We start from the raw sequence: 12,450 nt of genomic DNA on the forward strand, positions 1-12,450 counted from the left end.
AGAAAGGCTGGAGCATGCTCTATGCACAAAGCCAGGCGCTTGAATTGAATCATTGTCGTCTAATCAATGGTCTTATTGGATTACGGGCTGTTGCGGTTCTCAAAGATATTGTAGCCGAGACAATGAAATAGCCAGGGGGAAACTTTTCCTCTCTCTCTCTCTCTCTCTCGCTCTCGTTCTCCCCGCCCCCTTGAGTAGATCACGCAGTTGAGATCTGCCCCGCACTCGCCTCCTCCTCCTCTCTCTCTCTCGGATCCATCTGGATACAAAGCAGGCCTTTTTAGAAGCGGGAGGGAGGAAAGGAAGCTCGGGAAATGTGTTCAATTTTTATGAAAGGCGAGCAGGGGGGAGAGGGGGGGGCACCTCCATGTATCAGCATTGAATTAACGAGAGAAAAGAGTTTGTAAGATGGCTGGTAGGCGGTAGAAGAGGAGCGCCTTTAGGAGATCCCTCCAACGTTCACATCCTCCTCGGCCGCTCTCCTTCCCCCAGCGCCAACAGGGAAACCAAACGTTTCCTATTTCTGGGATCTGGAATCCGCACCAAGGCAAGCCTCTTTCTCCCTCGCCCTCCCCCCAAATGGTTGACAGGGTTTCCCTTTAGGGGGGTGTGTGTGTGTGTGTGTGTGTGTGTGTGTATGTGACTGGGTGGCTGTTTGCGGAGAAGATCTGCCAAGATCCTTTTGATAAGCTGGCAGAGCTCTCCCCCCCCCTCCCCAGATCTATTTATATAAACAGACCTGGATTTCTGTCGGAGGCGTCGCCTGGGGATGAGCGCATTCGGAAATCGGGAAAGGTTGAACGCCAAACTGGAGAAAGTTAATCATGGCTGCTAAGGGCTCCTAACAAATTCTGGCTGAATTTTGTCAAAAGTTTTTTTTTCTCCTTCTCCCCCCTTCCCCCCCCCTCTTCCTTCCCTGGCCCCCTCTCTCTCCCGCTCCTTCCATTGATCCTTCTTCTCCTTCTTCTCCTTCTTGGAAATCTCAGCCCTTTTTTTTTTTTGATTGTGTGTTTCCTGAAAGCAAGGCCAATCATTTCAGTTTATTCACTGGCTAAACTCGACTTGATTGGGGACAAGCATACAAACCACCCATTACGAAGTGATATATTATCCAAACAATTTAGTGTATTCATGAGGCAACCTAAATGTGGAGGCTGCGAAATTACCCGTAATCAATTGGAAGCGGCGAGCGCGCGCGTCCCCTCTGGGTGCCTAACCACTGCGTCCCTCTCTCCGTAATAAGGGAGGCATTAAATCATTTTAGAGTTGCACTGTTGAGTACCTGATCGTTGGGGCGCGGGGAAGCTGGACACTCGCGCTAGGACGCCGGGATTGAGGAAGCGGCCGCTTTCCTGCCTCTCCAGCAGCCGAACCGACTCTCGCCTTCGAGGGATTCGCTTGTTCCTCACCGAATTGATCGTAACGCCGGACGATATTGACCAGGTTTCTCTTCTCCCCCCTCTCCTCCCTTGCACTCTCCACCGGCGCCTCCTTTTCTTCCCCACCACTTAAACAAAAAAAACCCCCAAAACAAACCTCTACACCATATTTGCACTACATGTTTGGGAAACAAGACAAAATGGACGTTAGGTGCAACCCGGAGCTCGAACCCAACCGGCTCGCTAAGAACGGGCACAGCAAAGAAAGCAAGGAAAGCAAAAGCTCCGAAGGGAATATTTCGACGTCTTTTTTGAAGGAACCGCAAGGGACTTTTTCGGCTTCGGGCGCCTCGGAAGATTGCAGCAAAAATAAATCCAGTTCCGCTGACCCGGATTATTGCAGAAGGATTCTCGTGCGAGGTAGGACCGTCGCTTTACGTTCTGAAATTTTGATTTAACGACTTTTTCCCGCCCACCCGCCTTCCTTTCCTTTCGCCTTTTTTTTTTTTACTTTCGTTTTTGGTTTGTTTGGTTTTTTTTTGTTCTTCGCCTTGGTCTCGTTTCAAAACCAAACGAACTGCTGTGGTTTCGTAAAGGCTTCGCTTCCTTCTTTTTATATCTCTTTCATTCTGTTCTTGATCCGTTTCTCAGGTCTAGGGATATTTTTTTTTGTAATTTGGATCGTCAAGGGATCGTCAAAGCTTATATTTTAGCCGGGGCGGCATGTGTACAAATTATGTTTTCTTTTTCTCCGAATTTCTCAAATATTGAGGGAAGGGAAAGCTAAGATTCACCTTAATTGTGTCTAGTCTATAGTTTACCTTTGCCTTGAGGGCACGAGAGGTGGCTAAGTCCTCTTTTGATCCCATTAGATTCAGCCTACAATTCTTTTGACTAGTTATATTCGAGTCAGACCCATCGGACTCAATACAGTAGAACTAACTTCTCCATAAGAGTTTTCGGCCGCTGCCTTTTTTTTTTTTGCAAAAGATTGCTTCTTTGAAATTTCCCTCCGCCCTCCAAATAAAAAAAGAAAGAAAGAAAAAGAGAAGTGGGAAAGAAACCCACCTCTGGCGCCTAAGGTGAGCAAAACGAAGAGAAGAGGCGGAGGAAGGAAAATAACCTTTGGAGGCTTATTCCGAAATGTACTGGGCACTTCTCTTATTTTCAGTCTATTACTTTTGTCCCGTTCTTCGATTTCCAGCAGCAGCAGGAAACCCTTTCTAGCCTGAGCACATAGCAACACACACACCCCCCACAAGTTTTTCCTCCAAGCATCCCTTACCCTTGAACTCATTCCCCAATCTTTGGCGGTTGCACCTTTTTTGATAGTGACTTTACAATAACAAAATATGTCAGAAAGTGGCGTGGTGATGGTGTTTGCTGCTATTATTCAGTACTATTATGCAGCTGAATGAATTGTTTATGGTGTTGTTTAGTCCTTGGTTTGATTTTCTTTTGTTTTTATTCTAAACTGGGTTATTTATTATGTTCTTTTCGCCTCCTCCAAGAAACAAAAGAATAGTTTTCCCATTGCTTTTAAAATTCCAAAACTAACAGGTCAGTTTTTCATTTCTGTAAGAACACATCCAAACGGATGTATTTTTTAAAAAGAATTTAATTCTGCTCACATGTGAATGAATGAAAACTAGGCCTGGTAAACAGTAACGCCTGGACACTACCACCCTCAGCTGAAAAAAGAAACCAAGTCTTAGAAGTCTAGGCTTCTTTCCTCACAGGTTTAGGAAAGAAAATTAGGGCAAACCCATAAGGCAAAGCCTGATATGTCATTCGAATCAGATTGTACTTCACCGGCCAGAGGCTAGTGAGATTTGCAGTGTTGTGGTGAGATGAAGGCGGAGCAGAAAATGGACATCCATAAAGGGCAACTTGATGTTCATCAAACATGGAAAAGCAGGCAGCTCCAAAGAGCGAGTGCGCTGCAGAAGGTGGACATCACAGCTCTCTTGAGGTGGCTCACTTGAATGCTTTCCCTGTAGGTAAATCAAGGGCAGCTCAAGCAGCTGTGAATGTGCAAGGCAGAGACTGCTGAGCTTAGGCCTCTGGTCATGCCTAGACTGCCTGTGAGGTTCCATTGGAGTTCTTTGTGTTAGAGCTCTTCTCTTAGGATGGAGGGTGGTGTGCTTTATAAACCACAATCTGAGAATGTGATGCTGGGGCTAGCCAGAAATCCTGGGAACTCCTTCAGCCCCTGCCAAGAGTAGCTCCTTGCTGTGTCTAAAGGTAGTTCCTAAAAACTGGATCCATGATCCACCCTTCCTTCTGGATCTAAATGTGCCTCCTTCTCTTTTTGCCAGATGCCAAAGGTTCCATCAGGGAGATTATTCTTCCAAAAGGGCTTGATCTCGACCGGCCGAAGAGGACTCGAACTTCTTTCACAGCTGAACAACTTTATAGGCTTGAGATGGAATTCCAGAGGTGCCAATATGTGGTTGGACGGGAAAGAACTGAGCTGGCCAGGCAGCTCAATCTCTCAGAAACTCAGGTACTAAAGTTATAAATGTATTGGTTGCAAAAGGGGGGTTGGCCTGGAAAGCCTTGGGAACTGAAGTGATGGCTCCAGCTTTACTCTTAGGCAGGAGAGTTATCCTCCCTAGAGATTAGAAGCTTTTCACTCACTGCCAGTCCTGCAGGGTGGATAGCTAACACTTGGGTAGCTTCCTACATGGGTGTGGCTGATATTGAAAACCAGTCTCTCCCCCTCCCCCCTTTATTTTGTAGTTAACAACTCAAATATGACCAAATCCTAGAATTAAACTTAGGGCACAATGCAAAATTCTACTCTTTTCATGCTTTTGCAGGTTTCCTCCTTTTCAAAAGAGACTTTTTCAATTTGATGGGCATCTAAATATCTGGAGGTAATGGAAATTGCAAATTGCTTCATTAAATGCAAGAGGTTAAGAACCCAAGAAATAAATGGGTTCAGGGAAGTGAGGAGTTACTGCAAGTATACAACTTGATTTTAACTCCACAAATTATTCATAAACTCTAAGCATTTAATCCAAAAAATTAATAAGCCTGTAGGCTAATGTTTGAGAACTATAAACAGTCCTTATGTACAAGACCCTTTAAAGAAACTCCGTCCTCACAAACACTCATAGCTCACAATCAGATAGTGCTAGGTGAGGGCTTGTGTCTGAAAGAGAACCTTGGAGAAAAATACTACAGAAGTTGCAAGGGTCTCCCCTCAACAAAATAAGACCAAATCCTGGAGGCAGGCGTGGTGGTAATTTTTTTTTTTTTTAAAAACACCCAATAAGAATTCACACCGAAATATCACTTGAGAATCCATAGCTGGTGGGAAAAAACAGTATTTCTTGGACATGGAGTATTATACAAATGTTTCTTTTCTTTTTCTATAATCAATAAGGCTTTTCCTTCTTTTACTTATAGTTTAAAGGCTAGAAAAACAATGTGTTGCTCCACCAAGTGACAATAGTACTGAATTTATTAGCTATCTCAATATATTGTTAGTGCTTATAGAGATATTGCTGTTGTGGGTTAAGCGATTTTTGGTTCTAAAAATACTGAAAGGTATACTTATTTTTTAAGAAGTAAACTGACTTTAATGGAAATTCTCCCTAATAAATTTGTGCATAACTAAGTATCACTATTTACAATAGGACATTGGGCTGTTTGTTCCAATACTGTTGAAATTAAAATGAATGGAGGGTATAAGAATGTATTCTGACCTGTTGAAAAGAATCCAATCCCTATAGATCTCTTTGTAGAAATTTGCTGGATTTACCTTTCCGTCCCCTAGTTTTGTAAATTTGGTCAACAACTATTTATCTTTTTTAAAAACACAAAAAGGAATAGTGCAGGCAACTGCTCATGTTTTTGCTTAATTTAATATATAATATTTTCCCTAATTCAAGGAACACATTCTCATGTGAGAATGAATAGAATTGTATTTTGACCATGCATATCTAGACATGCTTCATGAGGATAGAGTATATTTTCAGGTGTGTGCAAAAGGATTGGGCCTGATTAACCTTAGGTGCAATTCCTCCGTGGAATTTTGAGCTATGGGCTAAACAGGGAAGTCAGACAATACTCAGAATAATAGGAAAAAACTTTGGCACTTCTCCCCCAACACAAAATGAAATCATCAGAAATTGAGCTCCATTTAAAGGAAACGTCTCTTTTAAATGTGCAACCGATTATTTTACTCTCTCCTTTCTGCCATGATGTGTGTGTGTGTGTGTGTGTGTGTGTGATTAGAGCATGGGAAGGAGAGAAATAAAAAAACCCAAACAGCTTAATATATAAATAAATACAGCTATTTTTTCATTCACATAAAAATGTTCAGGCATGCCTCCAGAAATGACCACAATTCCCTTCTCATTTCTTATTCTGATAGATGAAGATTTGTTGAAATCAAATATTAAGCAAGGATTTCACCAAACTTCCTTTGGTCTCATAAAGTTACTGCCTCTATGGATTATGTTTTCCTAACATTGTTTATCGCTTACTTGAAACTGTCATGAATGAGCGGTCCCATCCATTTTCTATCAGAGGCACAACACAAATACTCATGTACTCCCACCAAGATTCAAATTCTTTATCCCAATTTTTTGCCATTTGTGCTAGTAATTCTTTTAAATATCCCTTTCTAATGAAAAATACAACTGTGTTAAATATAAGGGATTTTGTTGCTTGCCCCCACCGCACAAAATCAAGATTAGCTGTTGAAGACAACAGAATGCCTACTAGTAGGGTGACAATGACAATGAGATCAGTCCCAAATGGGTCTGCTCTGATTTTGAAAGCCAAGGTTTTTTTTCCCTTTCATTCAGTCCTACAACCTAAAAAATAGGCTTGGGAGGGGGATCTGAAAGGCGGGGCCATTTTCTGCAATGTATGTGTATGTATATGCATGTGGGCACAGGTGGCTGTGTGCATACCATATAGAGGGAAAGGTGTTTATTCCCTTCCTGCAAAGGCAAAAAAATGCCTTTGAAATAGTCTGAAAAATTGTACTTTGCTAAATAAAGAGTTGGTGGGGAAGATAAAATATAAAAATGTAGGGTGGCCGGTGGTTTAACTTTTAAGATTTAAATAAAATGCTTTCATAAAATTGAAAACGTCAAAACCTGAAATAGATACTCAGGTTCAAAAATAGGAAACAGATATATAGTACAGTACAGTATTACAAAAATATTATCTGTTTGTGATGTTTTTAAGTAGTTTATTTAAAGAAATAGGATGAAATTTGTTGAACATTTTACCATAAAGGAGAACAGGAATAGATTTATTATTTCTGCTGAAATAATAACGAACATCCTATGAAAAGGAAGGAAGGAAGGAAGGAAGGAAGGAAGGAAGGAAGGAAGGAAGGAAGGAAGGGATTCGTTCTTAGAAAAGAGGTACTATAAGTAACCACTCTGACAAGCTAATTAGCATTTCTTTGCCTGTCAGATTTAGGCGGGTTGGTAAGGCAAAGGAAAGCGGCTCTACAGCCAAAGCGTGGCCTGCAACAGGAACCTAAGGAAAGGGTAGCTGGGAAGGGTTGAAATAACTGACAGGACGCTGAGGCCTGCGTTGAGGTGGATGACACTGCGTTCTGCCTTTCTGGAGAAAACCCAAATTAGCCAAAATCTTCCAAAAGCTGCTACCTGCAGATGAGACTCATAGGAGGAAAAAAAATGGTGAATTTATTTAGATAGGAGCGTCTAAACAACGACAAACCATCTTGAATCAGGGCCCTGAGGATAGTACATTGTTTCAATTAGTTCGTGGTGGTTTTTATCCCCTATCCCCCAAAATCTGTTTCTGAAAAACTCCTAGCTACGGGGACACAATCCTAGAAAGCGTGGAAAACGAGGCGCGACGGCTTCTTCCACGTTAACACTTTTTCCTCCCCTAATTTTGTTAAGAGAGGCCACCCCCGCTCCTCAGTATATGCAGGTGCGGGCACACGCCGATGCCTTTTCTGGCCGCTTCCTGCGGCTTCTGAAACAAGCCATGGGCCAAAACAGCTGAAGTCCACGATACACGCATGTCTTCAAGGCCCCGAAGGTTGAAACTTTTGAAGATTTTGTAATCCCCAGTCACTCCAGTTGCGCTTCCTGAGAGAAATGAGCAGACCTCCACGCTCGCTCTTCAACTCGCTCCCTGACATCCACGTGCTCCCCAGCGGGCCGCACGCGCGCTCACCAGAGGTTTCCGCCGCGAGCCGTTTTTCCCCCACGGGGAAATCTCCGTCTCCCCAGGAGCTCCCAAAGCCGGTCGCGGTCCTCCCGTGGAAACCTCTGGAAAGAGGCGGAGAACCGGGATGGGAGGGACAACGGCGCCCTTTCCTGTCTTGCCCGGGCCTAAGAAGGCCGAGGGCTTTGCTAGGCCGCGCTAGATGACGCTGATTTTTGTCCTCATGCCTTCTCCCCTCGCCTCTTCGCAGGTCAAAGTCTGGTTCCAGAACCGACGCACAAAGCAGAAAAAAGACCAAGGCAAAGACTCGGAGATGAAGTCGGTGGTGTCCGAGACCGCGGCTACGTGCAGCGTCCTGCGACTCCTCGAACAAGGCCGCCTGCTCTCCCCGCCCGGCTTGCCCGGCCTGCTTCCCCCCTGCGCCACCAGCGCCTTGGGCTCGGCCTTACGAGCCCCCAGTCTCGCTAGCCGCACGGGCGGCTCAGGATCAGGGACGGCGGGCGGCTCCCCACACCATCCGGCCGCCAGTAGCGCCGCCGCCGGCCCGGCTCATCCTTCTCCGCCCGGCGGGCACAACCTCTTCAGCCTCCCGGTGCCCACCCTGCTAGGCTCGGTGGCCAGCCGGCTCTCCTCCAACCCTTTAGCAATGGCCGGGTCACTGGCCGGGAACTTGCAAGAACTGTCAGCCCGGTATCTCAGCTCCTCTGCCTTCGAGCCCTACTCCCGGACCGCCGGTAAAGAAAGCGCGGAGAAAAAGGCGCTGGACTGACTCTCGGGGACTTTCGCTGTATTTATATTTATTCTCTTTGTCTGTGTTGGTTATTTATGGAGTGCCCGTGCGTTAGATGCCCCCCTCTTGCTCGGTATACATTGCGCCCATCCACACGCTCTTTTTTCACGGCTCCCGCTCTCCCCCTCCCATCCGCCCGCGCAGGCCAAACTGGGAGTCTCCCCAATTTAGCTCGGCGCGCCTAAAAAAAATCCTTGAAAAACCCTCGAGAAAGCGCCGGCTGGGAAAAGCAACCAGACCAAGTCACGCGCTGGCAGTAAACAGACGGGGTGAAACCCGCCAAACGGCCCGCGAGCTGTTATAAGTGGGAATGGGGGGGGGGGAGTTGGAATGTGTGTGTGTGTGTGTGTGTATGGGAGAGATGAAGACGCGCCGGGCGCGCTGCTTGTGGAAGGCCGCGTTTGCGAGCGCTTTAGAAACGAGGCCGAGGGAGACGCCTAAAAAAACGAAGGAGGCGTCGTGTTGTGGGGCAGTTGGGCCGGGGGGGGGGGGGGAGAGAGAGAGAAGAAGACGAGTCTGAATTGTTGGACGCGGACGGCTTTTCTTTCAGGTTGACGGCCAAGGCGAGAAAGCCGCTTTGAGTTTGAAAAGGGGGGTGGGGGTTGTGAAGGGTCGGTTGGAGCTGAAGTGTATTTTGTGCAGGGAAGGTGGAGCGGCTGCCTGCGCATACGTAGCCCCACGGTTCCTCTTATTCTAGCCTCCCGGCAGATGTTTGGTGGCTCAGTGTCTCATTAAAGCACAAATCTAAGAAAGGCCCTCTTTTTTCCTCAACAAGGGCGACGGCGGTACCCTACCAAGGGATAACTATTTTTGCACGTCATCCTGAAGATGCGCGCCGTCGCCTCCTTTTGCCCCGACGTCCGTATTGCCCCCCCTCCCCATGCCAGACTGGACTCTCGGGCGCGAAACCTATTATTGACTTTTTAAGTGGAAGGGGGCGCGCTGCGGGCATTCAGCAGTTTCACTTCAATGGGGATTGACTTCCGGTAAGTGTACCTAGGATTCCCGCCTCATTTCCAAGTTGTGAATGTTGGGTGTGAGCCGAGTTGAGGCCGACCGTCCTTTCAGGTAACGCAGCTGGGAACTGATTTAGCTTTGAAATATCGACCCAAGAATGCTTACGGTGAAAGCTCACTTTAAACGCCGACTTCGTTCAGTTTAAGGAATGTTGCAGTCATTTTCCAATTCCACCGTTCCCCCATTCCCCCGAAACAAAAATGATTTTGCATTAGGTTTACAGATTAACAGCGTTTGCGTCTAGCCTATTTTTTTAAAACCTCAACCTATTTTTCTTTGTTAAGGTCTGGAAGGAAACCAGACAGAAATATACAAGTGATCCCTTCTGTGCACATCCCTTATTAGCAATATATGGATACAAAAAATTAAAGCTTTAAAAAAATTATTACACATCTCCGTTAAACGATCAGAATTTGGTCTCTACAAAACAAAAAATAATCCCAAAGCAGCATTATAGAATTAATGATGTGCCTGCAGTTTCAGCGCTCTCCTTAAACCATATATTCAACGTTTTAAACTAGAAGTATCAATTTTTGCCCCCTTTGACTGATTCTCTTTGGTAATGTTTATTTCTAAGTCAAACCTAATGCAAAATGCAAACAAAGTACAATGGTGTCCCATTTGATTTTGTATTAATTTTGTGCTCTTATGTAAAATTGTCATTTTATCTGATTTGAAAATTCCACATTAACCACAGATTCATTCCTGGCTGCTGCTGCTGCTTTTTACATCGTTTTATAAGTTTTGCCAGAAGCAGCAAATGAAAACAAAATACCATGTGATAACTAATTACTTTAGCCTGTTTTCTTTTGTTTTCGGAAGCAGAAGGATTGGAAACCTCTTGATACTTTGCCGTTTACACTGTACAAAATACATGCCACCAAACTTTTCAATCCAAAAAGAAAAAAGAGAAAAAGAAAAGAAAGAAAGAAATGTAGTACATGCAGAGTTTACTCTAGAACAGAAAGAACAAGAGAGAGCATAACATGAAAACTCTCAAAATAATTTTATTGTAAATTATTTACGTCTGAAGTTTTAGGCATCTAGTGCAGAAAAAAATATGAATGAATCTGTGGGTGAAGGTGAGCTCCTTGCTACTAACCTTTATTTGGAATGTTCTGGATATTTGATTGTTTTGTATTTATGTGGTGAGAGTGAAATATATCTATATGATGACAGATCGCTATTTTCGTCTTCTGTTTAGAACTTCCTGGAACACTTTCGATCCACTTGTGTAAAACAAAATATATAACTCCATAAGTTGTGATGTTCAGCAATCAACTGCACAGTATCTGAAAAGGTCCCTTTGCAGGGTATACATTCAGATGACATCTTGAGTAGCTAAATAATATATATAGTAAGGCGGAGGTTGCTTGTGATGCTTTAAATTACTCCTTTTCAAATTTAGAATTGAAATTGTGCAACTCTTTATAACCTAACAACATTATTATTAGTGCTTTATATTGGCCAGTACAGTATACTTGATTCTGCACAGTTTAATTCAGACAATTTCACCAAAGAAGGATTTCAGTATATGTTTCTGTTAATTCATATATCAACCATCCAACCGGATCTGGGAGGAAAGAGGAGGCAAGTCAGAATTGTCAGCATCGGTCTGATTCTCATTTATTGTTTCCCCCCCTAAATCTTATTGATCTATTCTTGTACCCCTGGCATTAGTTCAAAGGGAATACTTAATTTCAATGGAGTTTGTGAAGGAATGAAAGTGAATAATATTAACCATTACACAATCTCAACTACTCTTCATTTTTCATTGTATTTATTCACCTATTTATTTGGAAGTAAAACCCATTCAAATAACGACATACCGGTATTTTAAGTAGACAACTGCATTGTAAAATTACATTGCACCAAATTCTATAAATCGTACATAATCAGCAGAAGAAAAATCCATATGATTTTTAATATAAACAAGAATCAGTTTCATTTGAAGCACATGGGGGGTGGGGGAAATGTCATTCAGAAATCTTCCTCTCTCCCTCCCTCCAATACACCAACCAAAACCATTTTAGTGTAATTAATAAATATATTCCCCCACTAATTGTACATTTCATGTGATCTTAACCATTGCCTTATGATGGCTTTTTGATATTACAATATTGCTTCAAACTTAAGTAAAAATTCCCTTCCTTTCTTGAAATATGAGGGACTGTACTTCTTCTGCTTAGCAGTTAGGGTAACATTAAAAAGGATATAATATAGGAGCATATTTACGCACTATTTCACTGCATGATCATTTATGGATCTGGTGTCTTACAGTGTGCAAGCTTTCTATTAGTGTATAAGAGAAAATGGGCTTCGACAAAAGCAATACTTATAAACAAGGGACAATGGAATGAAATGAAGACTTCTGCGAAGGAAGTCTGATATACCCTGTGATCCTAAACTACTTGGAAGTGAATGGGACCAGAGATGAGACTGGAAATTCTTTAAAGCTATGTAAATCAATCAAGAAAATCTAGTTGCAGCAATATGCACTTATACATTTCATTCTAAAACTTTAAATAATATGAGGAATTATAGCTGCTTGGGGAATACTTTCTTTACTTTTTTTTCTTGTCACCCATGTTAATTTAAGAAAATGAACACATACAAATACATAATTACACAAAAAGAAATTCTGCAGTGAGGTTGATCCAATTAATGTATGACTTCTGCAACCTTCCCCCACCTCAAGCACTTCCCTGTAATCAGGCTGCTTCCTATCATATCTACTGTTGTAAAAGCATGAATCTCCTTACTGGCTTCTAGCATAAAAATCAGGCTAACCACGGACTGTGTTCCTGATTGTGTTTGCAATAGGGGGGAAAAAAATTCAATAACTCAGAGTTCAATTATGTCTGTTCCTTTCCTAGTAACTGAGAAGTTTCAGATAGGATTTGGGATTGCAAGGCTAACCTAACTGGACTGCAAAGATCTTAATGATCACTCTTGGTTGCTGTGGAGTGTTCATCTAGATTTTTATAGTCTCAGTTCAGTAGCCTTTAGTTATAAGAGCAACATTGCCTAATCTTAAATTACTTAATAAATAAGGAGATACAATATCTTTTTATGATATAAACTTCATAAAAT

The 12,450-nt window shown here is 43.1% G+C and overlaps 1 protein-coding gene across 1 annotated transcript; it reads left to right on the forward strand.

Annotated features, from left to right (window-relative positions):
* Positions 1-1,558: 1,558 nt before the first annotated feature.
* On the forward strand, positions 1,559-8,622 carry VAX1 (ventral anterior homeobox 1). Its single transcript, XM_070754004.1, has 3 exons — positions 1,559-1,799; positions 3,698-3,885; positions 7,801-8,622. Exons 1-3 carry the CDS (start codon positions 1,559-1,561, stop codon positions 8,317-8,319), a joined length of 948 nt encoding a protein of 315 aa, XP_070610105.1. The 3' UTR covers positions 8,320-8,622.
* The last annotated feature ends 3,828 nt before the right edge of the window (positions 8,623-12,450 follow it).

Source organism: Erythrolamprus reginae, chromosome 5, assembly GCF_031021105.1.
Source record: "Erythrolamprus reginae isolate rEryReg1 chromosome 5, rEryReg1.hap1, whole genome shotgun sequence".
NCBI classification, from domain to species: domain Eukaryota; kingdom Metazoa; phylum Chordata; class Lepidosauria; order Squamata; family Dipsadidae; genus Erythrolamprus; species Erythrolamprus reginae.